The sequence below is a fragment of the Phascolarctos cinereus genome, unplaced genomic scaffold (genome assembly GCF_003287225.1).
Source record: "Phascolarctos cinereus isolate Bilbo 61053 unplaced genomic scaffold, phaCin_HiC Scaffold_1;HRSCAF=81, whole genome shotgun sequence".
NCBI lineage: Eukaryota > Metazoa > Chordata > Mammalia > Diprotodontia > Phascolarctidae > Phascolarctos > Phascolarctos cinereus.
Genome location: NW_027555514.1, coordinates 263456410 through 263483854, shown reverse-complemented (window position 1 = coordinate 263483854; position 27445 = coordinate 263456410). Strand labels below are relative to the sequence as shown.

At 39.3% G+C, this 27445-nt stretch overlaps 1 protein-coding gene across 1 annotated transcript in view; it reads left to right on the top strand.

The window, feature by feature from the left end:
• Positions 1 to 27445, top strand: part of CEP83 (centrosomal protein 83) — a 113391-nt gene that overhangs the window by 55721 nt on the left and 30225 nt on the right. The window contains 4 exon segments of the mRNA XM_021006437.2: positions 413 to 505; positions 1524 to 1655; positions 24028 to 24222; positions 24224 to 24280. Coding sequence (XP_020862096.1) covers positions 413 to 505; positions 1524 to 1655; positions 24028 to 24222; positions 24224 to 24280 — 477 coding nt within the window.

The window sequence follows — 27445 nt, the reverse complement described above, 5'->3', positions numbered from 1 at the left end:
ATGAAATATCAATTTCCCCGTTCACCATGGTAGCCTTTTTCCATGTCGTTCCCAGTAACTACTTGAACATCAGCGACTGGTTGTTATTAAGCCATGTCTGTTGAATTTTTGTCAGTTCTGAGTATGAAATTAGAGTGCCTAATGTACCATGTTGTCACATTTCCTTACTATTGATGCTGTGATTAGAGTAAAATTAGCAATACTATAACAACTTTTGTAGATCTAGTCCAACATATTTTATATAAAATGGGCTTACTCATACCGTATACATTTGAAAAGAGGGTACTTGACCCAGTAATTTTTTAATGATATATCCAGCCCTTATGATCCATGATTTGATAAATTTGAAATTTGGTAAGAACTTAATTTCAGTTTTCCTGACGTAATATTTAGGGCTTTTTCCATATGATAGGTATTGACGCCTCAGAAATTGGAATTGTTAAGAGCCCAAATACAACAAGAATTAGAAACTCCAATGAGAGAACGTTTTCGGAATCTAGATGAAGTAAGTAAACTGGCATCAAAACCCAGTTATTGTGATATGATGATGGATTACTGTGGAGAGCCGATTTCAGTACAGGGAGCTTGACTTCCACATAATTTAACAAAGTGGATATTCCTTTGAATATCCTTTAATGGTGACAAGAATTCAACCTGTCAGTGTAGATTTAATACTTAGAAAGAGCCTAAAGTCATTAAGAGCCAAGCCTGGCGAATAAGGTGAGTGATCGAGTTGGAAAAGATCTGTTTTGGTCCAAACGAAAATATGACTGGCGATTAATGACGTTCATTTTCTTGTCTAGCTTATAAACTGCCTCTACACCTGGAGGTTCTGATCCCCTTGGGGTTGTGTTTCTGGAGGTTTGCTCTCATTAATTCCTTTTCTCATTCATTTTTGAGTTGATGGCTCTCCTGAATCTCTGCTGCCTTATGACTCAGATTAGCTTGTTAATTCTAACAGCTAGCAATTTTCATAAAGTGTTAGGAGTATCTGACCAACCCAAATGCCTTATTAGGCACAGGGTTCAGCTGGATTTGAATGACTGCCTTTTCAGGGTGATGTGTTTAATTCAGTTAAACTATGTGATTTTTGCTAAACATTAAAATAGCCCTCATTACTTTTCATTCATTCTTTTCTACTTTCAGTAGAGTGTTACTATTTTTTTGATAATATTTTTGTTTGATCAAATTCATAACATTGCAGATATTTCTTATACATACTTATTTGAGAATAATCTACTATATTCTGAAGTAGTGTTTTATGAAGTTCAAAGATCAGAATGTTTGTATATGGGTGCATTCTGCTTTCTTATGAAAGCCAATCAAGGAAAAAACTTCCTGTTTTACTGAATATGCATCTTTCCAAAAATGTACCGAAAATGGAAAGTCTCATTCTTATTTTGTGTGGTAATCTTTGCTTTTTTATAGACTTTTTTTTTAGCATGCGTATGATGTCTGTATTGAATATCAAATAAATATTTTATCTATGTGTTTAAATTAACATTTTCTGTCTTCTAATTTAGGAGGTAGAGAAATACAGAGCTGAATATAACAAGCTTCGCTATGAACATACTTTTCTCAAATCAGAATTTGAACATCAGAAAGAGGAATATACGCGAATTTTAGAAGAAGAAAAAATAAAATATGAAGCTGAGGTAGGCATGCTTTACTGGTCATTTATTCAGTTCTTTAGTAATCTAATTATTTTGGAAAAAGCTAAGTTTTTTTCTGAGTGCCAAATTATACTTTTTCACATTTATCAAGTCAGTTTTGTATCCCTTGGATTTAATTCCTTTATATTTTGAAAAACACTGTTCTGTTAATTCATTAGATATTGTGTGTAGAAAGATTAAAATACTTCCATTTTTTGGTCCTTACTTCATTTGAAAATGTAAAAGCATAATTATTTCTTTTTAGTTAAGCAAATTCGGTTTCTGTTTCAACAGACATTAAGCACTTTGCCTCAGTTTTTTCATCGGTAAAATGAGCTAGAGAAGGAAATGGCAAACTGTTATAGGATCTAACCCCATATGGGTCATGAAGAGTTGGGCATGACTGTAAAACAACTGAATTAAATTCAAGATAACTGGTCGAGGTCCTGGGGGCATAAGTGAAATGATTTCTACTCTCCCTCCTAGGACCTTACATTGTATTGTGGAAATAAAATTGTAGTAGAAAATAATGAGAAAAATCCCCCAAATGAGATTTAGATAAGTACCATTTACTTTGATGAAGTTGGCTAATTCTTCATTAAAGAGCAGGTAAAGCAGCTGTCCCTTTTGATCTTTGACATCTTTTTTATTGCTGTCTTTTGGGGTGTTTTTCATTGTACTAGGAATGAGAGATTTAAAAAAAATTGGTCTTATTGTAAATTTAGTTCTTTTAAAAAAAGTTAAAGTGATACTTGTAAACTTTTTCCTCCAGAAATATACATTTACATGTTCAAAAACAATTCCTAATTTAGATGTATAAAAATAACAGTATGATCCCAGCAACAGATTGTTTCCTTTCTTAGAACCAGCCATCTTAGTACAGAGAGACTTATCCCCATTTACTGGCCATTAGGTGATTCTGTGGCCATTGCTACCCATATAAAAAATGCAAAATGAGTCGTGAGGCCTCTGTGGCCTCCCTTTATAAAAATAAAATTCATTTTTAAACTCTTCTTCCCCAAATTCCCTACTTCCCCTCCATTAAAAAATCCCAAACCAAAAACGAACTGAGTAGCACAATCTTTGTAACAGATACAGTTAAGCAAAGCAAATCTGTTTCTTTCTCTACCTTGATGCCATCAGCCCATGGGCAGTGTGCTTCTTTCTCAGTCCTCTGTGGTCATGATTATCTGTTGCATTGACCAGAGTTATTTAATCTTTCAAACTTGTTTTTCTTTGCAATGTTGTTACTCTTTGTGGGAAAAAAAAATTCTGAACCCTGGGTTTCAGACAGAAACACTGTGGAAACAGTTTTTAAAAAATTTATATTTTCCCTATTGTAGCATTTCTCCCCGTGTGTTGTGCTTGCCCTTTCTCTTGCTGTGGCTGAGGCCTGGGCTGCCTGGGTCTAGAAGCCAGCTTGCCTGGTGCTGGTCTGACCCTACAGCCTGCTGTGCTCTGGTGCTGTACTGACTGGGTGGCCTTGTCCTGTTGTGCTATCTGCTCTTTGGTCTGAACTTATCTCCTGCTCTGAGTCCACATGTACTTCGTTTGCTGGTTGCCTTGGCTTGTCTCCGTTCAGAACTTTTGCAGGATTCTGGCAGTCTTTTTGTATAGTCCTGGACAATGAATGTTGGAACTTATAGCTAGAGTCTCTGGTATTCTTTATCATTACTTCTGGTACATTTTTTAGTTTTCTTGGTGTTTTTGTGGGACATCTGTGCTTCTCTGGGTCATAACATGTACTATCTTCCCACAATTTCTTTTTAATCCCTTCTACTTCCCTTTTCAATTTTATTGGTGAGTTCATCCCACTCAGTTCACAGTAATGATCTATTGGGTATTTCCCTCCACCCTAGCTTCTTAGACCTTTTCTTCTTATTGTCTCTTGTCCAAATTCTAATCACAGGTTTTTACTCTCTTTCCTTTTACTCTCCCCTTCATGATCCACTCTTAAAAGTTGAATTTGTTTTGCTTGAGGCTAATCTTTCCTTTATTTTACTCTCTCTTAAATACCCTCTCACCCTGTTTCTTCAATTTGATTATTTTTAAACCATATTCTTGTTGTGTATGTGTGTTTGTTAGAGTGCATATATGTAGGTGTGAGCCTCCGTGCTCAGTTCTCATGAAAGTGAGATTCTTGTGACCCGTGTTTCCTTTACCTCTTCCTTCATGTATATAGTTTTTTTTATCATGAACTTTTAATATGTGAAATAATAAGTTCTACCCCTTTCTCCTCCTTTTTTCCCAAGTGTCTTCATTTCCTCTTCCTTTTTATTTCTTCACTTAAGATCATCAAAATAGAAGAAAACCACTTTTAGGCTTTCTGTCTTATTTAAACTCCCGCTATGACCCTTGAAGGAAATTAATGTTCTGAGAGCAAATGCTTATTTCTCTTCTGCCATTAGATTATGAACCCTTCCTTATTTTATAGTCCCTTTCATTTGCTTCAAAGTCATTACCTTTCTAGATGTCTGTGTTTCAGAGATTCTTTGAAGTTTTGATATTTTTCATCAGGAATGCTTCAAATTCCTCTGTTTGATTAAAGGTCCATTTTTTTCCCTTTTAGAAGACCATGTTCCAAGCTGTCCTGTGCGTTATAGTGGTAACTGCCAAGGCTTGTGTGCTATTAATTGTTCTTTGGTCCCTGAACTCCTTCTGTCTTCCTGAATTATTATTTCTTTGATCTGAAAGTTTCCTCATCCCAAAGGGCATGTCAGGGTTTTGGCTATGATTTTCATGGGAATTTTTCATTTTAGAGTTTCTTTCAGCAGGTGATTGATGGAGTACATTTTCACTTTGCCCTCTGGTTCTGTCAGGTCTGAGCAGTTTTCATTTGTAATACCTTACAGTACTGTATCCAAACTTCTCTTTTTGGCTGTGGTTTTCTGGTAGTCTGGTGATTCTTTTTTTAGTCTGCTGATTTCTTGTTTTACTGTTGGTGTCTGTTTGTGGTATTCATATTTTGAATTTTCCTTCCTGAATTGAGATGTCTTATCAGGGCCAGGCTTCTCCTATTCCTACACTCTTGGTTAGGATGGCGATCTGCTGTTTGTTCTCAGTTTTTATTATCTAGTCCTCCCCTGTTCTGGTGTCTGCTGTGCCAAATATTCTGGCAAGTCCAAGGATCCCTTGGACACAGAGTGCTGAGCTCTTTACGGTTGTCAAAGGAGGCTCGGTTCTTCAGCTTTAAGCTTCCAGAGCATTGAAGCTCTGCAAACTGATCACTTTCTTTCCCTCCTGGGTGCTGAACTGCCCATGGGGCTTTAGTGACTGTGCCAGTCAGCTACATGATCCTTAATGTGCAGTTCTCCCACCTCTAGCAGAGATCCCTCCTTGTGCCCAAAGGTTTCTAAGTGTCTCCTTTTGCTGACCCAAGCTAGACAAAGATACTCACTATAGTTCCTAATCATTATTTGATCTGGTGCTCCATTGTTTTATATTTTCCTGGAGTACCTGTGTGGAAATTGAGCTACTCTGCTACTGATCACTTCCTCATCTTGACCTCAAGACTTCACGCACTTTCTTTTTGAAGAAAATACTCATGACATGACTCACAAGGTTCTGACTATGGAAGATACTGATTACCAGTACAGAGAATCAAACTGACCATATCTTGACAGGTTAAGGTGACTGATTAATGATGTATGAAAGTCATTTATAAATCAGGTAGACCATTGACTTGTTGGAGCAGAGTTTAAAATCAGTGCTAAATAAGAAGAAAAAAAATGTGAAAATAGGATGCAATTATGAAATTATGATATTTCTCTCCAGCAGTTTTGACATTTCTATCCAGATTTGTTTCAACTAATTACTGAAATTTAACAATAGAAAATAATTCAAAGAATAGACATTGACATTGACAATCACTGTTTATTACTCAACTGATTACTACCATATTGAAGAGGCCAGAAGGCTCAGGGATTCTTAATCTTTTTTTGTTTTAAACACCTTTGGCAATCTGGTGACCCTTCTCAAAATATTTTTAAATGCATAAAATAAAATGCATTGTATTTCAAAGGAAACCAATTGTGTTGAAATACAGTAATCAAAATATTTTTTAAAAGAAGTTTATCCATATTAAGAAACCCAGCTCTAAATAGTATTAGCAAACACTTGATCTCCTTTGTCAAGCAGAGGGAGATGTCAGCCAGTGGTATTACTAGTTTAGGATGTAAACCCTTTTGTAAGATGATACGGGTGAAGTCTGGGGAAGACCTCCGTCACTGAGTAAAGTGAAGCAAGCAAAAGTAGGAGAGCGGTTTATATGCTGACTCTCATATTGTGAAGAGCAGCAACTCAGACCAATGCCACAGTCAGTCATACCTCGAAGAGACTGATGATCAGCTTCTTGGCACAGATGGATTGTGGGTGCAGAATAAGATGTACATTTTCAAATGATACTGATGCAGCACAATTTTTTTTTTGCTTGACTGTACTTATTTATTACAAGGGAGGGCTTTTACTGGGGGAGAAGAATGTTGTTGGAGAATACAGGGGGTAATGATAATGGTACAAAAAAAAAGAAAGCATCAATTAAACGTAAAATATTCAGAAGAGAGCAGAATGAAATTCAGAAGGAGACACAGATGAGGAGGGCAACATTAGTTCTAATGTGTTATGGTGGAGAGATATATATATATATATATATATGGGGTTTTTTGTGAGGTAGTCAGGGTTAATGACTTGCCCAGGGTCACACAGTTAGTGAGTGTCAAGGGTTTGAGGTCATATTTGAACTCAGGTCCTCTTGACTTCAAGGCTGGAGCTCTATCCACTGTACCTCCTAGCTGCCCTGATATGTATTTTTTTTTTAAAACTAACTGTACATAGCATATTCATGATTTCATACATTATCCTCTGTTTCTGTCCTTTTTACGTTATGGAAATCATGATGTTGTGGGCCAGTCTAATCTAGGCTAGTCTAATAATTCAAGTTCAAGGTTTAAACTGTAGTAATGTGTATCATAAGATGTAATTAAAACCAACTTTGTTAGTAGGAAATCAAACATTTTAAAAGGATACAAAGTCAAGATAAAACACTACTTTCTCCCCCCTCCAGAATCAGGAAGGCATTCCTGGGAGGTCAGCCAGGGCACAGGGAGGCTTCTGATTGCATTTCCCTCCAGTCTGAGCCTCATAATTGAAATGACAAGGGGGAAAAGGCAAATTGAGTTTTTACCCCCTTAAAGAGTCAGTCTAATTCACCCATCTGAGAGCAGCAGTTACCAAACTTTGTGGTCTTAGAACTCCTTGTACCCTTCACATTTTTGAGACTCCTCTGAGCTTTTTCTTATTTGGGTTATATCTATTGAGATGTACTGTGTTAGAAAATGAAAGGTTTAGTGTAATTATAAAAGTAGTTTTGACCTCAAGTCCCTTGCCCCCATCGAAAGGTCTTGGGCATCCTCAGGTCCTCAGAGTATACTTAGAGAACTGGTCCTCTAGAGCCACTGCCCAGTGTATAGGTCATCGTGTAGCGATAACCATGGTCAGAAACAAGGAGCAAGAATGAGGGTGTCGGGCAAAGAGAATTTGGGGGTGGTGGATGTCAGGGGGAGGTTTGGCGTGCACAAGAGCCCCTGAGCAGTGAGGCAGGCAGTCAGACTGCCTCACCCATGATACCGGTTAGCGTCTCACTTGCTGCTTCCACCAAATCGGCACTGCTCCTACCACACGTGAGAGAACCAGGTAAGCCAGATTACCTTGAAATCACTTAAGGAGGGAAGCTGAAGGAAAACAAAGAACAGACAAAGAATTGGAAAATAGCTGCCCAGACTTTTTTTAAACAAGTTATGCTCTCAGTCATTGACAGTGAAGCTGTAATATTTAACATCGCTGCCTTGATGTGCTGCATGAGCAAATAGAAATAAAACCAAAAGAAAGATGCAAAGAATAATTGGACTAGATCAAGTCAGTCCATCAGCAAGCATTTATTAAGTAAATACTCTCTGCCAGGCACTATGCTAATGACAGGATACAAAGAAAGATAAAAACATAGTCTCTGCCCTCAAGGATCTCACATTCTAATTAGATCAAGTATGAGTAGAAGACATCTGTGCTACAAATGACACGGTGATCTGAAAGGCAGACGAACATCCAGGGTGTGTAAAAATCCAAAAAAGGTGAGAAAGAAAGTCTGAGTAACTGTTAATTCATATGTGTTTTTTCTTATCTCTACAAAATCTTTATGAGAGCAATTTACACGTATGTTAAGGCCATCCTTGATACAGCCATGAGAATGGAATGGCAAGCTTTAAAAATTAGTGATAGACATCTTTTGTTTTTATGTCACCTTAAAATCCATTCCCTACTCCCCTTCTAGAGGAAAGAGGAAATGCAAATCAGTGCAGCATAACTAACTAGCACATCAAGGAAGTCTAACGGTACAGAGTCTCCCACTTGGTCATTATGATGCACAGCATTCAGTTTTGATTTTTGTTACTGTTATTCTTGTCACTTATACCATATTATATATAATTGTTTTTTCTGTTTTTGCTTATTTCATTCTGTACCTGTTACCTACAGAATTTGAGTAAATTATCATTTTTTTTTAAGAATCTGCAGATTGCTTATCTTTTTAGGTTTTTCAGCATTATACTTATTATTGTCACAAAGTGTTTGAATTTTTAAGCTAAGATTTGTTCTCTTAGCATTCCTTTAACATTTTTAACAGTATTTTATTCCTTAATATACTTTAACCTATAGTACAAATATGGTTTGTTTGTTTTTTTATGCAGTTGGGGTTAAGTGACTTGCCCAGAGTCACACAGCTAGTGAGTGTCAAGTGTTTGGTCTGAGGCCAGATTTGAACTCAGGTCCTCCTGACTTCAGGGCTGGTGCTCTATCCACTGTGCAACCTGGCTGCCCCAGAAATATGTATTTTTAAAATTTATTTATTTTATTTATTCAGTCATTTTTAGTCATGGTCAACTCTTTATCACCTTATTTGGGGTTTTCTTGGCAAAGACACTGGAGTGGTTTGCCATTTCCTTCTCCAGCTCGTTTCACAGATGAGGCTATATTTGAACTCAGGTCTTCTTGACTCCAGGTCCAGCACTTTGTCCGCTGTTCCACCTAGGTGCCCTAACCAGCAGTGAGGACCAGAGTGTATGTATTATTACATATTATGATTCTGTCTAGATTGTATCTGTTCTCTTATATCTAAGCATTTTTCTATCTTTAGGGACTCTGAGTCTAAGAATTGGATATTCAAATTAGCACATAAAATTGTGTATTATGGTAGTTTTCCTATATTGCTGATCACCCTCAGAACAGGAACTGTGCTTCATTAAAACATTTTATCTCTGTGGCCAAGCATAGTGAGTGCATAGCAGGTATTCAACAAATATTGTTTGTTGTCATTGTTAGCTCTAGTGGAAATCACTAAACTAGCAATCAGAAGGCCTAAATCTGCATCTCAGCCCTGCCGTTTATTAGCAGTGTGACTTGTGACAAGACCCTTAGTACTAATGAGGACTTGCCTCACTTGGCAGTTATGAAGATCCAGTTAGATCATGTATGTAAAGTACTGAGTAAATGTGAGGTGATGATACTGATGATGCTGGTGCTGATGACAACAGTAGTGACCACAGGAAAGGATTTGGAATGTGCAAAGGATTACAATAAGCTTTAAAAAAAAAAAAAGAAAACCCTATAAAGTAAAAAGCAGTTTTCTTATGGAAAATAGTAATAATTTATTTCTTAATCTCTCAGAATCTGTGATTTCATCAGGGTGGGTGCTTCATCAACAAGGCTCATTAGCCTCTGTGAATTAGTGAATGGCCTCAGAGAATTGATATGATTGAAAATTTTATCACTTTGTGTTCTCTCTGGGGCTAAGCTTTTTTCTGTTTAGCTAGTCCAGCTCTTGATTATATTTGGTCCATCACTATAGGGTTTGTGACAGTCTTATAACAATGAGCCCCTCTGAACTGACCCATGTTGGTCCTTGAATGACAGGCAGCCAGTGCTTACATGAAACCTTGCTGGCTGGGTAGGACCTGTCAGGGCTTGCATTCTGTTGCTGTAGCCTTTGAGAACTCAGGTTCACTTTCATACAACAATGAGCCATTGGAATAGAACTTTAGTGGAGGGGTAATAGATTTACAGATGCTCACTAGGAGCTGAGTACTTTGTCAGGGCCTGGAGGATACAGGATTAATAAGGCATAATCTCTGTTCTTATGGAGATCATAATCCAGCAGGGGGATGCAGCATATATAGAAATGATTGTAATAAATGTCTAACAAGAGAATTTCGGAGGAGAAAATGCACTTTATAAGGAATGAGCCAAGAAGGATTATTTCTTTTGTCAGATGGGATGGGATGGGACAGCGTCTCACAGAATCACACAGTTGGAAAGGACATCCAACCTGTACCTGAAAAATAATCCCCTCTAATTTACCAACAAGTGCCTGTCCAGCCCTGCTGGGTGACCTCCAGTGAGAAAGACTGGGGGAGTCTAAAATGTTAGGAAGCTTTTCTTTACAATCAGTAAACATCAAGGGCCTACCACGTGCCAGGCACTGTGCCAAGTGCTGGGGTTGGAAAAAGGCAGAAGATCATCCCTGCCCTCAAGGAGCTTACAGTCTAATAAGAAGGCCTAAATTTGCTCCTTTGCTATTTCCCCTATGTTGCATCCCCTATATTCGTGCTCTTAGGTTTTTTGGGTATAAAACTTGGGGCAAAGCAGAACCAGTGTAATCCATCTTCCACGTGACCACCCTTCAGTTTCTGAAGATCTGTAGACTTAGGCCTGGAAGGGAGCGTGAAGGTTGTTGAGTTCACCCCCTCATTTTACAGATGAGGAAATCAGGGATGTTCAGTAACGTAATGGAGGTCATGGAGAAGAAAGTAGCAGTGCGAGGATTTGACCACAGGCCTTCTGGTTTCAGAGCTGTTACCATCATACCACACTGCTTCATAAAACATGAACTTGAAGCTTTCCCTGTGTTCTTTAGGTTGTCAGTGTCCTTTCTAAAATGTGATACCCAGAACTGAATGTTGTTCCAAGTGTGCATAGACCAAGAGTACTAGTACAGTGGGACTTGGTTCTCTTTATTTCTGATGCTAGAATTCTCTTGATATGTCTTAGAGATCTCATCATCTTTCTTGGCTGTCATGTTCCATTGCTAACTCGAGAGCTTATAGTGCACTAAAACTTCAAGATCTTCAGATGAACTGTCTTCTCCATCTTGTACAATTCTTTATATCATCATAGCTAGCATTTCTATTGTCCTTACAGTTTGAAATAACATTTTAGAAATACCTAATTTTATTCCTACAAAAACCTTGAGGATTAGGTTGTGTGATCCTGTTTTATAGATGAGGAAGCAAGCCTAGGGTCACAGAACTAGTGAGGCCTCAAATCTGAGGCCAGATTTGAACTCAGGTCTTGCAGATTTCAGTTCTAGCACTCTATCCATGTTGCCACCTAGCTGGTGTAACACTTTAAATTCGTCTCCTTTAAATTTCCTCGTATTAGATATGATCCCATGGTTTCACCTCTCAAATGTTTTTGAATTCTGGCTCTGTCATCCGGTGTCAAGCTTCTTTCCCAGTTTTGTATCTGCAAATTTTACAAATAGATTTTGATAGAAATGTTACACAGCATAGGGACAGGCACTGATGGATACATGTAGAAGGTTCCATTGGAGATGGCCTGATGAGGCGACGTAGAACCATTAATCTGCTCTTTGGGTCCATGCATCTAACTCATTCTGAATTCATCTGGTCAGTCTCTTTCTTTTCAACAAGAATAGCACGTATCAAATGCTTTGCTAAAATCTAGATAAACTATGTGTTAGTAATCTTGGCACAAAAAGGAGTGAGTGTGACCTCTACTTCATGAAGCACTGGTGGCTTTCTGTGATCACTGGATCCTTTTCTAGGTATTTACTCACCATCCATTTAGTATTCTGTTGTAATATTTCCCCCAGGAATTGAAGGTAAGCTCACTGTCCTATAATTTGAAAAGTTCCTTCTCTTCTTTAAAAAACCTGTTCATTTTGTCTCCCTTAATCCTGTGGCATCTCATTCTCCACAGTCCTTCAAAAATCACAGACTGTGGCCATGGGAGTCAGTTGACTTGAATATATTAAGGACATCTAGGTGCTCTTTTAATATCTGCTTAACTGATTGTGGGTATCAACTCCCATTTTTTCCTGCTCTTCCCAGTACAAAGATCATTCAGAGAAAACAGAAACAAAATAAGAATTCAGCAGCTCTGCCTTCCCAGTGTGATCAGTCGTCACCGTAGCCACCACCATAAGCAGTGGTCTTTTCCCTTCTTTGAGCCCCCTCTTTTCCTCAGTGTAGCTGACAAAAAGCCCTAAGAAGCCTCTTTGTTATCCTTACCATTATCCTCACCAGCCTGAGCTCATTTTGCTGAGTGTTAGTACTCCTGACACTCTTTTTAGGAGATTGTGCCATGATTTGGTAGTCGTTGTCCGTCATCCGCCTTGAGTCAATTCTTTAGTTCATTGCATCAGGAAAGGTTAGGCAGTGGCATTTGAGTTAGATATTTATGGATGGGTAGGATTTCGCTAGGCTGAGTTGGGGACTGTTATTTCTGGGAGTTGAGAATTGAATGCACAAAAGTATGGGACTAGGACAGTATGGGAAGACTCCAGGGGGTGCCATTTGGCTGGAGTGTAGAACATGTCACCATGTGCTCTAACATAAATTTGCAGAGGTAAAGTGGCTTCAGCTTGTGGCAGCTGACTGCAAGGCTGAATTGGAACTTCAGGGCATGTCTAAGGAGTCCCAATTCCGGCCAGTGCTGACTGCATGATTCTGATCAAGAAGCATCACCTCACGGTGCCCCAGGCAACTCGCCCAGGGTAGAGGTTGCTAGTCTGCTGGAGAGGCTTTTCCCAGGGGGAGTTCTCTATCGTAATGAATCACAGTACCAGTCATCCCTCCTCTTCCCTCCTCACCCCCAATGTACATGAATGAGGAATAATTGAAGGATTTTGCACAGAAACATTATCTGCTCAAGATAGTCATGGTTTGAAGATCAGATTGCAAAGGGGAGACAGGAAAGGCTCATAATCCTCAGTATTCCAGATGTAAGCTAATAGAGTCTCTAGGCCTTGGCATTGCTTGCATGTGAAGGTGATGGAGTATCAACAAATTAGGAAAGATAAGGGCTTTGGACATGATTGTAAAGACTTGTGGTGGTCAGGAGAGAGGTGAAAACAAAGACAGAGAACATGGGAGTTAGAAGGTGCCCCCCAGGTCATGGAGTGCCTCCTGTACCTAAAGAAGAATCTCCTTTCTAAAACAGTTGTCCACCATTTTCCTTAAAGATCTCCAAGAAGAGGAACTTGTTGTCTGTCGTATGCTCTCTATGACAGGAAGAGGGAGGGATAACTATGGTGTTGTAAGAAATAGAAAATATCAATAAAAACTTATTAAAAAAATAAAAGGACGAACTCATTGAACAAGCCTCTGTGGTACAGTAGAAAGAAAGAATGCTGGATTGGGAGACAGAGGATTGGCTTCCTCTTCAGCTCATCTACTCTTGGTGCCTTGGGCCATTTTGAGTTGCTGCTTTGCATTGGTGGAGGGCATTTCTACACTGCAAGTTCCCTACGCTTATGAAATCACAACAAGCTAGTTGGCACAGTGGATAGAGCACCGGCCCTAATGTCAGGAGGACCTGAGTTCAAATCTGGCCTCAGATACTTACTAGCTGTATGACCCTGGGCAATTGCCAAGGAAGGAAGGAAGGAAGGAAGGAAGGAAGGAAGGAAGGAAGGAAGAAAGAAAGAAAGACAAAGAAAGAAAGAAAGAAATCACAAGTCTGAACCAAAAGGAAGAAAATGACATTTACTGAGGTTCGCCTTCTGAAAAACTAAAATTCATTTTCAGCCCCCACCCTGAAAATTGAAAAGCCACCTGAGATATCTTCCCATTTGCTGGGGGGTGGTTTATTTATTGGGAAGAATATTTTAAAAAACCAAGATAATCAGAATTTGGAATAGTGGAAAGGAAACTGGGTTAGGAGCCAGAAGTCCTGGTCCAAATTCCATCTCTCCTGCTCACTCCATATGAGTCCTTGGGCAAGTCATTCAACCTCTTGAGCCTCAGTTTCCTCATCTGAAATGAAAAGATTGGACGATGTCACCTCTGAGGCCCCTTGCATCTTTGAGCCCGTGTCCTCTCGGCCCTCCTCCGCGGGTCACCCTTGACTCTCGTACTGAGCTGAAATGTACCTCTGTGCCGCCCCATTGCTCCTGGTTCTCCCTCTGGTGCAGAGCAGCGGGAGAGCCCTTCAGATACTTGCAGGCAGTTCTCCTGTCCCCCAGCGTTGTCCTCTTTCCAGGTGTAACAGTTCCAGTTCCATTAACTGGCCCTCTTAGAGAGCGAGCTCCAGGCCCTTTGTCCTGTTGCCTTCTCTGGGCGCTGTCCAGGGTCCAGCTTGTCCGGACCTTTCCTGCAGCTCGGCACCAGGCCCGCTGGCAGTGCTCCACATGTGGGCTGATAAAGGCTGCCTGTAGTGGGACAGATTTCCCTCTGGTCTTGGCCCTTGGCCTCTGGATGCAGCCTTAAATCCCATTCACTTGGCCCCTGTGTCACCATGGCTCACTTTAAGCTGGTAGTCTGCTGAACTCCCAGATCTTTTTCAGATGCAACGCTCAATAGTGCCTCCTCATCTTGCACTGGTGAAGGTGATTTTTTTCAGACCTGTGTAAGACTTTATACTTATCCCCAGTAAGTTTTATCATCTAAGCTTTGACCCATTGGTCCAGCCTGTCACAATCACTGTAGATCTGGAGTCTGCCTTCCAACATCTTAGCTATCCTTTTAAGCTTCGGGTTATCGGCAAATTAGGTAAGCGTGTAATCTATACCATTATCCAAGCCAGAAAAATGTTCAATAGAACAGAGCCATGGACACATTACTGGGACATTTCACTAGAGACTTCCTTCCCTACATTTTCCTGGGGGCTCATATTTGTGGTGTTACTGTTTGAAGCTATAGGAATAGATGAGGTTGTTAAGGAAGCAAGCATAAGTAAAGAGTATTTGAGGGCTAAGGGGACAGCCTTGGGAAAACCTGACATTAAGGAGGCAGAATGAGAGAAAGGAAGTGCCAGTGAAGTGGGCAGAAGGATCCCTTTAAGAGAGTGTGGGAACTACAAGAGCCTGGGGAGGACAAAGCACAAGGAAGGCTGTTCACTTTTGTGGAGATGTCTAGGAGGTGTTGGTGAAGGAAAGTGGCAGCTTTAGCAATCATTTGTGACCTTTGAGAAGGCAATTTCAGGAGAGTGGCAGGGATGAAAGTAGGACTGCAGGGAAGGAGGCATAAATGACGGTTTTTTTCGAGTGTTGGGGAGAATAGGCCAAGGAGTTAGTAAGGACAGAGGACAACTTTTAGTGGGTTGGAGAGAGCTGACCATGTTTGTACGTGGATGAGAAGGATTTGGAGATGCATGAAAGAAAGGATGATGGAGAAGGGGATGAGATCAAGGGTGCACATAGAGGAGATTGGGTTTCTATTGAGAACGGGGGGGGGGGGGGGGGAGAAGGAAGTGAAAATGGGTGATAGTTTAGATGTGGAGGAGGGGAACGTGTATCGCCTATACTGCATAAAAATGAGATTTAGAATGCTATGAGTTGCTGCTGAGAGTATATTGGTATTCTGATTAATATTATGTATTTTAAAATCTGGAGATCTTCTTATAAATGCTTATATTTGTGTTAAACAGTCTGTTTTGTTGTTTTTTGAAGGAGAAAAAAAGCCTGCTTCTGAAATCTGGTGGTTAATTCTTTCACCAAGGAAAGATTAAATTTGATGTGTATATTACTTGAAATTGGTTAGGGGCCAGTAGTGTCCTTAATTTCCATAATTGGAATCTCTTGTGAAAGTACTGGGAATTGTAATTAATAAAAGTTCTGGAAGATAATCCATTAGGGTACTTTGAAACCGTAATTAATGGCAGCTGGGATGCTAAGAGTTTTAGATAAGGCTGAAGTCATGTTCTGTCTTCTGACCAGTTGATTGTCAGTAATAATTGAAGGTTGGCTTTAATTTCCTTTACTTACTACACTCTCTTTCTTCCTGTGTTTCATCATCCATCCACGAGTATCAGCACCTGAGCATTATGAGATGATTGTGGGACAGCGCGTAACAGCAGCAAGGAAGCCTTCAAAGCAGAGCTCCACTGATGCAACCTTCCCAACCCAGAATGCCGTTTAAGCTTTTAGATGATAATTAATGTGCATGCTAAAATAATTGCCTCTTTCCAGCCTTAGGACAGTAGGGCATATGTGTATTTGGGCTAAGGATTTTCATATAATATTTGTGGGTTTTTGTTTTTCTGTAGGACAGAAGTGACTGCATATTGGGCTTTGAATTCATTGTTTTGGGAGAAAGTTTTAGCAGTATTTTGTTACTATTTTCTGAGAAACAAATGCAGCATTTGTAAATACTTGCTTATATGTAGTTGATGGAAGTAGCTATCATCTCTGTGTATATATGCATACGTGTATGTGTATATGTGATTATGTTAGGCTTTTAATTTATTATTTCTTTGGGGAAAATGCTTTTAATAATAATTTGTTATTGGTTTCCAGAGAAATTCATGAGGGATTGACATTTCCCTTGGTAGTCTGAGGAAAAAAGTATTAAAATCTTTTTTTTCCTTACAATAACAGATTATTAGGCATGACTCAGTTATATAGTTTATTCTGTTATTAGTGTCTGAAGCTACATATTGATGTGAAAGAGTTTCAGAACTTTGGATCTTACCTAGAGCCAGGTGTCATCCAATCCAATTCCCTCTTTTTATAGATGAGGGAGCAAGGTTAGAAAGGTTAAGCAGCTTGCCCAAGTTCTCTCAGCTAGTTGATGACAATGTCAGGTCAGAACTTGACTATTATGGAGTCTGGGTCACTGCCTCAGCCTGCACTGGTTGTGCTGTCTTGATTAGGGACATAACTTTACACTGTGATGAAGAACAGGATTAGGATGTCTTAGAAGTAATTTTACATAATGGGGAGTGATAGTAGAGTGCAAAAAGAAAAGGAAGAAGGTCATGGAAGAGTCAAGAACTCTGGAGAGGGGGCAGCAATGCTGAGTCCTGAGCTAGAGGGGGAGCCGAGATGTGGCAAGTGTACAGAGAATTTTCCGTTGTTGGTTTTGTTCATTGTTGACTTCCATGTTGCAGATACATAGATCAGAGAAGAAACCAAAGGTAATCATTCATGTGGCAAAGTGATTATTAAGTACTTTTTTCTTTGATTTCAGCATCAAGAATACATTGTTTATGTCATGGTCTGTGGCCTTTGGCAGATTATACTGTCATGAAGACACCAGAGTCTCCTTTCCCTAATGTAGTATAGTAGAAATAGCGCTGAATTTTGAATCGGATGACCTGGATTCCAATTCTAGTTCTGTCTCTTACCTCCTTTAATAAAGCCTTGTGTTCTAGGCTGGGCCTTACGTAAGCCAGAACTCTGGTAGTTTCAGTTCCACAGTGGAACAAAATGAGAATTTGTAGATCATTCAGCAGTTAACAAAAGGAGATTTACTTAGCCGTAGCAGGAGGCTATAACAAGGATAAGCATTGAAGACACCTTGAGTCCATTCAGCTGAATGAAGCCTGAGTCCTCCTTTTCCACCAGCCAAGCATCAAGCATCAATGCTTAGCTAGACTAGAGCGCTATTCAGGCAACCAGGAAGTGGTGTCAACAACCTAAGCTTGAACCATGGTCTAAGTACCTTTTAAGGAAAAGTAGCCAGTTTTGCTTGGGGTGAGGGGTTAGGCTGTTATATCCACCCCACCTTAGTTTTCTCATTTGCAGAATGAGAATCATAACAGATCGACCTCACAGGATTGATTTAAGGATTAAATGAGATAATAGTATGAAAAGTGTTGGAGGACTGGGGAAGGATTAGTGTTCCAAAATCTGCAAACTATAGGCTAGAGAGATTAATTTGTTAACAAAATTCTAGAATGTGTTTTTAAGAAAATCATTAATAAATGTCTGGAAAAGGAACCAGTGACCAAAGGGCATGCCAGACTAATCTCATTCTATTTTATTGACTGTTATTAGATTGGTTGATCAGAAGTATGCTGTATATGTAGTCTGCCCAAGTTTTACCAAAGTAAAATTGAAAAAGTTTCCTGTGCTATTCTCGTGGAAAAGATGGAGAAATATGGGCTAGATGATAATATAGTTATATTTGGAAAATGTTGAATGGCTGGCCCCAAAGGGTAGTCACTAATGGTTCAGTGGCAGTTTGTAAGTGAGTTTCTAGTGCCCCAAGTGCTTGTCCCTGTGCTATTGAACATTTTTATCAATCAAAGGTAATAGATGGCATGCATATCAAATTTGCACATAACTAGTATGCAGTCAACACAGTGACATGTACGAACAGGAAAATCTAGAGGACCTTAGTACACAAGACATCCTCTGTATGACAATGGTGAATATTTTTGATCAAAGTACTTCTCCCTGTGTAAGCCTTGCTTGATGTTAATGCTCAGTTATTCTTGTGTAACAGTGTTATCTCTCTGTTTGCATTTATCAAGTAATCTGTGACCTTAACATATGCCCGAGAAACTCCTTGATTGATGAAAGCTTTTTGCTTATTTTTTGTAATCGATAAACATGTTTTTTAGGCAATTGTGTGACCAAAGATGTGGTCTTCTATAGAGAATTGTTTGAAAAAACCTACCTATTTACTAAACATATTTTCATCAAGGATGTCTTTAGTGTGCATGTAGCTAGATGATTATGATAAAGATTTTATAAAGATGAGAAATAAGACATGTGAGTTATTGATGTTCTCTGGATCGCCTCTTGTTTTTGGTGGTGTTAATATCACCTATAATTTTTTTTTTCAATTCTTTTAATATATTCCCTTCTCTTAAATACCTTGTAAAACATTACCTTAAAGTTTCTCTAAAGTGACTTACCTGTCTGGGAATCCACTAAAGTAGATGTCGACAGCATTTCAGAACTACTATCACTTTTTCACTCTAATCTATGATTTTGATTCTAGTGATATACATTTTTTTCTTTTTCTAAAGGCAACTATCATTCTCTATAACTAGACGAGAATCTAGGTTTCCTAACTCCTAGTTTAGTCACTTTTTCATCATTTAACTATTATTTGATTTAGTGTTTTACTTTTTGACAGACTATGAAAGGCAGCATTCACTTAGTTTTTAAATTTATATGTTATAGTTTTATGTCTCTTATCTCCTAATACACCACTTCCCACCCATCCCCACCCCATGTGTGATTTCCTATTAAAAAGAAAAATAAAAAAGTTCCACATAGCTAAAGTTAGTCTTACAATATATGGTGTGTTCTAAACCCACAGTCTACCACCTCTTCAGTAATGGGAGCAGGAGAGGCGTTCCATATTTTCCTGCCTTCTTTGGGAACAAGTTTGGTCTGTATAATCCAACTCCGACTCTAACCCTAATTTCTATCACTTATCACAAAAAGTGTCATTAATATTTTGATGTGAATAAGGGATCTCTTTGTTTTTGACATTCTTAGGGTATATATGTAGTAGTGGGGTGTCTGGGTCAGAGACTTAATTTCAAATTGCTTTCCAGCCTGCTCCATCAGCAGTGTCTTAGTGCATCTGTCTCTGCACAGCTCCTCCAACACTGACTTCCTGTCTTTTTCCATCTTTGCCAGTTTTTGAGTGTGAGGTGAAACCCTCAGAATTGTTTTGATTTGCATTTCTCTTGTTGTTAATGGTTTGAAGTAATCGTTTATGTGGCTGTTAATGGTTTGAAATTCGTTTGAGAACTTGTAATTCACATTCTTTTATCACATATCCATTGGAGGATGCCCCGGTCATAAATATTTTTTGTAACTCTCTGGTATATCTTGAAATATCAGTGATATTAAGGACAGAGATTTTTTTCCAAACTAGCAGTTTCACTTTTTACTTTAGCTGCAATGATTTTGTTCATGTAAAAGCTTTTCAAACCCATGTAGTTGGAATTACCTGTTTTATCCTTTGTGATTGTCTCCATCCCTTTTTTGGTTTAGAATTCTTCCCCTGCCAGCTCTTTTTTTAAAAAATTAATTTATTTATTTTTAATCTTCAGTATTTACTTCTACAAGATTTTAGGTTCCAAATTTTCTCCCCATATCATCCCTCCCCCCACCCCAAGAGGGCATGCATTCTAAATACCCCTTTCCCTAATCTGCCCTTCCTGTCTCTCCCCCACTTCTCTTATCCCCTTCCCCTTATATTTTCCTGTAGGGCAGGATAGATTTCTGTAACCCATTTCCTGTATATCTTATGTCCCAGTTGCATGTGAAAACAATTTTTTTTTAACATTTGTTTTCAGAACTTTGAGTTCCAAATTTTCTCCCTTCCTCCCCTCCCCACCCACCCTCATTGAGAAGGCAAGCAATTTAATACAGGTTATACATGTGTTAACACTTCCATAGTAGTCATGTTGCGAAAAACTAAGTATATTTCCCCTAATCCTATTCCGCCCCCCATTTATTTTATTCTCTCTTTTGACCCTGTCCCTCCTTAGAAGTGTTTGCTTCTGATTATCTTCTTCCCCAATCTGCCCTTCTCTCTATCATCCTCCTGCTCTTTTGTCCCCTTTGCCGCCCCTCCCCCCCCATTTTCCTGTAGGGTGAGAGATTTCCATACCCAATTAAGGGTTTATGTTATTTTCTCTTTAAGCCAAAGCCAGTGAGAATAAGATTCTTTTTTTAAAATATAAATTTATTTTTAGTTTTCAACATTTACTTCTACAAGATTTTGAATTCCAAAATTTCACCCCATTTTGCCCTCCCCCCACCCCAAGATGGCATGCATTCTGAATACCCCTTCCCCTAGTCTGTCCTCCCTTCTATCTCCCCCCCCCTTTCTCTTATCCCCTTCTGTTTTCCTGTAGGGCAGGATAGATTTTGTACCTCATTTCCTGTATTTCTTATTTTCCCCCACCCACCCTCATTGAAAAGGCAAGCAACTCAGTACAGGCCATACAAATGCAGTTGTGCAAAACATTTCCTTAGTAGACATGTTGTGACAAACTAACTCTATTTCCCTTAATCCTATCCTGCCCCCCTGTATTTATTCTATTCTTACTTCCTTCTGATTACCCCTTTCCCAGTCAGCCCTTCTCTCTATCATCCCCCTGCTCTCTTGTCCCCTTCCTCCCCTATTTTCCTGTAGGGTAAGACAGATTTCCATACCCAATTGAGTGTGTGTGTTATTCCCTCCTTAAGCCAAATCCTATGAGAATAAGATTCCCTCATTTCCTCTCACCTTCCCCAGTTTCCCCTCCAATGTAAGAACCTTTTCTTGTCTGTTTTGCGTGAGATAATGTACCCCATTCTGTCTCTCCCTTTCTCCTCTCAGTATAATCCTCTCTCACCCCTTAATTTTATTCTACAGATATCACCCCTTCATCTTCAACTCGCCCTGTGCCTTCTTTCTTTTTTTCTTTCTTTCTTTCTTCCTTTCTTTCTTTCTTCCTTCCTTCCTTCCTTCCTTTCTTCCTTCCTTCCTTCCTTCCTTCCTTCCTTCCTTCCTTTCTTTCTTTCTTTCTTTCTTTCTTTCTTTCTTTCCTTTCTTTCTTTCTTCTTCTTCTTCCTTCCTTCCTTCCTTCCTTCCTTCCTTCCTTCCTTCCTTCCTTCCTTCCTTCCTTCCTTCCTTCCTTCCTTCCTTCCTTCCTTCCTTCCTTCCTTCCTTCCTTCCTTCCTTCCTGTCTGTCTTTCTGTCTTTCTTTCTGTCTGTCTTTCTTTGTAATTTTTTCCCTCCAACTATTATAATACTGACAAAGGTCTCATGAGTTACAAATATCTTTCCATGCAGGAATATAAACAATTCAACCTTAGTAAGTCCCTTATGATTTCTCTTTCCTATTTACCTCTTCATGTTTCTCTTGAGTATTGTATTTGAAAGTCAGATTTTCTATTCAGCTCTGGTCTTTTCATCAAGCATGCTTGAAAGTCCTCTATTTCAATGAATGTCCATTTTTTCCCCTGAAGGATTATACTCAGTTTTGCTGGGTAGGTGGTTCTTGGCTGTAATCCTATCTCCTTTGCCCTCTGGAATATTATATTCCATGCCCTCTGTTCCTTAATGTAGAAGCTGCTAAATCTTGTGTTATCCTGATTGTGTTTCCACAATACTTGCATTGTTTCTTTCTGGATGCTTGCAATATTTTCTCCTTGACCTGGGAACTCTTAATTTGCCTGCCATCTCTTTAAAAGATATCTAAAGGAGATTTCTTTGAAAGGAAAAACACATGCGCACATATGTATGTGTACACACATGCACACACGAACACTGAACAAGAACTATACACCATTACTTAGTTCCAGAATTTCAAGAAGCCCTGACTTTTGTGGGTACTGTCTCAACCGATGGAAACCTCAGCCTCTTTATACCTTAGAAACTCTGTGTTAATTCCCACGGCTGAAAATGTCTTTCTTCCTGGTGATGAGTCTCTTTGAATTTAACTAGGTTTGTCCTTGGACAAAAGGTGTAAAATAATTCACATGTTGAAAGGGTCTGTCAGAACTTAGACTCAGTCGACATAACCCAGTGCCACTTACATGGTACAGTGAGCATCAGAAGAGGAAACTGGCTAAGATAAACAACTTTACACAAAATTCCTGCATCAAATATAACTTTTGTGAGTTTCAAAAAAAAAAGTGTGTGTGTGTGTGTATATATATTTTCCCCATTCAGATAAAGATTCCTTCTCTTTCTCATTACTTGTACCATGATATCTATACTCACATTTGGGAAGAGCCAGATTTGAGGGGAAATGAGGCCTATGTTTTACCCAATATGGTTTTTAATTGAAGATACATTTACTCAGTACCTGCTCTGTGACTGGTATTATGCTAAAGGTTTAGGGTACCAGGACAAAAAAGAAAACGTTCCCTACCCTCAAGCAGCTTACATTTTACTTGGGAAATGTAGTGTCGTTGTCGTCATCATCATCATCATCATCATCATCACTATTGATATTATATAGTGCTTTAATGTTTGCAAAATGCCTTACATACATTGCCTCATTTGAGCCTCACAGCGCCTCTGTAAAATAGGTTTTTTTGGGACATGAGAGGTGGTCTGGACCCATTTACTTAGTCATTTTAGACAATTTGCGATATTGATCAACCACTCTTCCTGCAACCTGTAGTCTTAGAGAGTTGCCTGAGAAACCTTACCACTTCTCCCCTGGATTATTGCAGTGGCTTTCTAATTGGTCCCACTACCTCAAATCTTTCCCCGGTTCAATCTTTCCTCCATGGAGCTGCCAATGTGATTTTCTTAAGTATAGATCTGGTCATGCCCCCACCTTCCTACTCACTAAACACCAATGGCTCCCTCATGCCTCCAGGATAAAATGTAAACTCTGGCTCTTAAGGCCCTTTCACAACCTGTCCTTCCAGGCTCATCCTGCATGACTCCCTGAACTTTGTGGTCTACCCAAACTGACTTTCTCTCTGTTATTCACATGTCTCTTCCCTTACATTGATTGTTCCCCATTCCTGAAAGACATTTCCTCTGCCTCATAGAATGTCCTTCAGAAAGCTCCCCCTGTACCAGCTTCTACATGACACCTTCCTTGTCACCCCAATTGCAAGTGCTCTTTCTGCCAAACTGCCTTGAACTTTTTGAGTGTTGTGGACATATTTATGTGTGTATGGCTATGCATGTGCGTACACATTCTTATTTTGGTAGAATGTAAACTCCTTGAGCAGATACTATTTCATTTTTCCCATTTATATCCCATTACCTAGCTCAGTGCGCAGCACATAATAGGAATTTAATAAATGAATATTTAGTACTCTCCTTTTTAGGTTTCCTAGGACTATACTTCAGTTAATCAATGGACAAGTCAGTAATCATTTATTAAATTCCGATTATGTACTAGGCACTGAGCTAGGCAATGAGCTATAAATCCCTCTGCACTAGGCCCCGAGGTCATGTATCCTATAAGAAATGGGAGCCAAGTACTCCTAATTCTCCAAGCCACTGCCCCTGCCAACATATCACTTTTTCCTTTTTTTTTAACTCAGAAAAATATTTTGACTTGTTAACATGTGACCAGGAACTATGGTGAGATGCAAAAGAAATAGTTATAGCTCTCATGACCATGTATACCTCTATGATTCTGGGTGAGTTATTTACCTCTGCCTGTCAGTTTTTTCCTTTAGAAAATGAGGGGGTTGGAGCAGATGATATTTTAGTTTCCTTCTAGCTCTGAACCAATGACCTTTGACTTTCCCAAATTTTTTATAGTACCTAACCTTTTTATGTTTAACACAGTGTTTAATTCTGTTTCCACCTCCTAAATTGTGTAATACTAAAAAATTAATAATTTAAGGTAAGTTAATTCTAATTATTCTTAGGTTTCAAGGCTAGAGAAAGATAAAGAAGAGATGCACAACCAACTCCTTCAGGTGGATCCTGCAAGAGAGAACAAACGAGTGGAGAAGCTTGTCCGAGAAAAGGCCCAGTTGAATCAGAAATTGAAAGGCTTGGAGGCCGAAGTAACAGAATTACGAGCAGAGAGAGAGAACTGTGGCATCCAGGCCGAAAATGTTCCAGAGGACTCAAGTGCGCCAGCTGGCCGAGATGCAGACTGCTGTCAGGTCCCTGGAGGTAAGTTGATTTTAATTATTTCCCTATAGGTTATACCATATGAGCTTAAAGCACACTTGAAAATGGCTTGCTTTCAAGAGCGTACGTGTTTGGTAGACTCACAGATAGATGATGACGCATGCATGGGTTCCCAAGTGTGCCTGTTTCCTTTAGATCAGAGTGAACTTACTGATTCAGTGACAACAGCTTTGCATTATTAGATAGGGATTGTTGACTCTTTTTGAATCAGCAAGGTACCCCTCTGAGATGAATTTATGTTTCTCTTGCTACAGAGTATATTTGTTAAACCAGAAGAGATGATTTACTAAATAGTGCCCATAAAGACAGAAGTCTTCTCAAATAAGAGAGAAATTCCATCCTATACTTACAGTGGATATCTCAGATACTTTAAAATTGAAAGTCTTTTTTGAATAGAAATACCATATTTGCATCTTACAAACAGCCTCTGGTCAAAAGAAGTCAAAGTTGGCCTGTCTTTTGCGTCTCTGCCTTCAGCCAGTCCCTTCTTTGTTTCCAGAGTCAGGTGGTTGCTGCTTGGGGTGGGGATTCTGTTCGTCCAGATTCCATTTTGTTTGTTTCTCCACTCTTTGGTGCTTACTGCAAATCAGGCACTCACTCATTGGTTTGATGTCATCTGAAGTATTATCTAAAATCTTTTTCAACTCAGGATAGATGTAGTATTTGTGAAAAGTGGTGGGGATGAGAATGTGGGTGAGTGATTTTAACTTGTAGGCACCAGACTCAGTCCTATAGAAGTTTTAAATTTGGGGCTGCTTTGCCAGCAGACTGGTAAGAGCACAGTATCTATCTGTCTTGCTCATGAATGTTTGGCCATTGGAGATCTAGAAGAACCTGCTGAAGTTCTCACTCCCCTCAAGATCTGTATGTGAGTTCATTCTGTACAGTTTCCCTTTTTTTCTTCTCTCTACTCTTCCATGTTTCATCATCTTCCTAAAGGATAGGTTAGATCATGTCAGCTCAGAGACTGTGCATGATTTTTTAACCCTGTTAAGAAAACATAAAAGCTTCTCAGCCAGGCTGTGTACCACTTGGCTACCATCTAACTTTCCACCCTCATTTCACACTATTCTCTTTCACAAACTCAATGTACCAGTCAAATTGGACTCCAAGTAGCTATTTTCTTTCTTTTCCTTTTTTTTCCTTTTTTTGGTTGTTGTTGTTGTTGAGGCAATGGGGGTTATATTACTTGCCCAGGGTCACACAGCTAGTAAGTGTCAAATATCTGAGGTCAGATTTGAATTCAGGTCCTCCTGACTCCAAGGCCAGAACTCTATCCACGGCACCACCTAGCTGCCCCTCCTAATAGCTATTTTCAAAATTTGACCTTCTGCCTCCCACCTCCATGTTTTTATGTAGGTCATTCCCCATGCCTAGAACACATTAACTCTTCATCTCTGCGTTAGAATCCTTTGCTTCTTTCAAGAATCAGCTCAGATTGTTAGCATGAGGTCTCTTTCCTCAGTTTTACTTGTAACATATCTATTTCTGTATATGTTGTATCCCCCCATGATGTGGGGATGATACCTTGCATGTCAAGGTGCTAAATATATGTTTCAATAAAATACTTGATTTAAATGAAATAACTTTATTTAAAATACTTGATTTTTAAAATTTTACTTTTTCTCTTAATAGTCTCATCTCCCTCCCAATGCCCTTTACACCTGGGGGAAAAAAATCAAAACAAAACTCTTAAAACATATTATTAGTCAAGCAAAACAAAGCCACACACTGGCAGTGTCTAAAAATTGTGTGTGTCCTGCAGTCTGTGAGTCTCTCACTGCTCTGTCAGAATATGGGTAGGTACCTTGCTCCATCATCAGTCCTTTGAAATCATGGGTGGTCGTTACCTAGGTCAGAGTTCTTAATTTTTCCAAATTGTTCATGTTTACCATATTGTTATTGTAAAAATTGTTCTCCTAATGAGTTGACTCGAATTTATCCCCATATATCCATTCTCATTGCAATCTGGCATCAAAAGACTTTCCGATCCCTGAGGAATGGCCAGTTTCATTCATGCCCATTGTTGCTGCTTGGCCTTTAGTAGGCCTTAGTCTGTAGCAGTGGAGTTTACGCATGGATATCATTTGAGTTTCCAGTGGGAGGCTGTTCACTGAAGTGGTGATGGAGGACCCAGAGGGTCAAGGTAGATGAAAGGCTCAAGAGAGAACATAATTCATGCCAGTGCTTAAGTGGGCCATTCAATGGAAGTTAGCAACCCGTTCAACAGTATATTACTTAGGCAGCTACTGTAGACCAGGTGCTAAGTAGAGGAAGATACAAAACAGGAGTCATGGTCCTTCCTTTGGAACATGATCAGAGAAGCAGCCTTTCCTCCCAAGCCTCCTTCCTCCTCCTGTTTTTTCTTAGCTACAGATGTGAACAAGGGTGCCATTGGGTGAAATTGCTTTGTAATTTGAATTTGTTTGTTGGATATATACTTTACCACTTGATAATTTTAATTGCCTGGAAACATTTCATTAGATACCATTTGAAACATTTATTAGCTACCATTAAGGAATTTTCACTGTATCTGAATGAAGTTTACCCTTTATAGCACCCCAGTTTTTTTTTTACTTAACAGTCATGTGTGAAAGTGTTTCTAAAACACATGTTACTGCCTTAAACAGAACATACAAAACATTAAGGGTTCCAGTTCTGTCTCATCTGCTCTCACCGTCTCTGGACCTTTTCCCTCTCATCTCTAAAATGAGAGAATTGAACTAGGTCATCTCTGAAGTACACTTTCAGCTCCAGTTCTGTTGGACTTCCCAACAACCAAGCCATTTCTTGATAAATAAGAGTATTCTTTTTATTTTTCATTTTGATGAAACGAGCACAGGACTTGGAGTCAAAGGTACATTCTAGAACCAGGCAATTGAGGGGTCCCTTACCTCTTCTGAGGCTCAGTTTCCATAACTGTGAAGTGGGTGGTGATTAAACTGCCTCCTTATGGGGTTGTTCTGGGTACATTGCTTTGTAAACTGTAAAACTAGAAACAGGAGTTATTCCTGGGATAGGAGACAGCCAATTGTGAGAAACTGTCCTCAGTTACTCTGGAGGTATGTAAGTCTCTTTGCTCTTATGCTAAAAAAACAAAGACAGACAAAAGCAAAAAACAAACCCCAGGCTGCTTTGCTTTTTGTC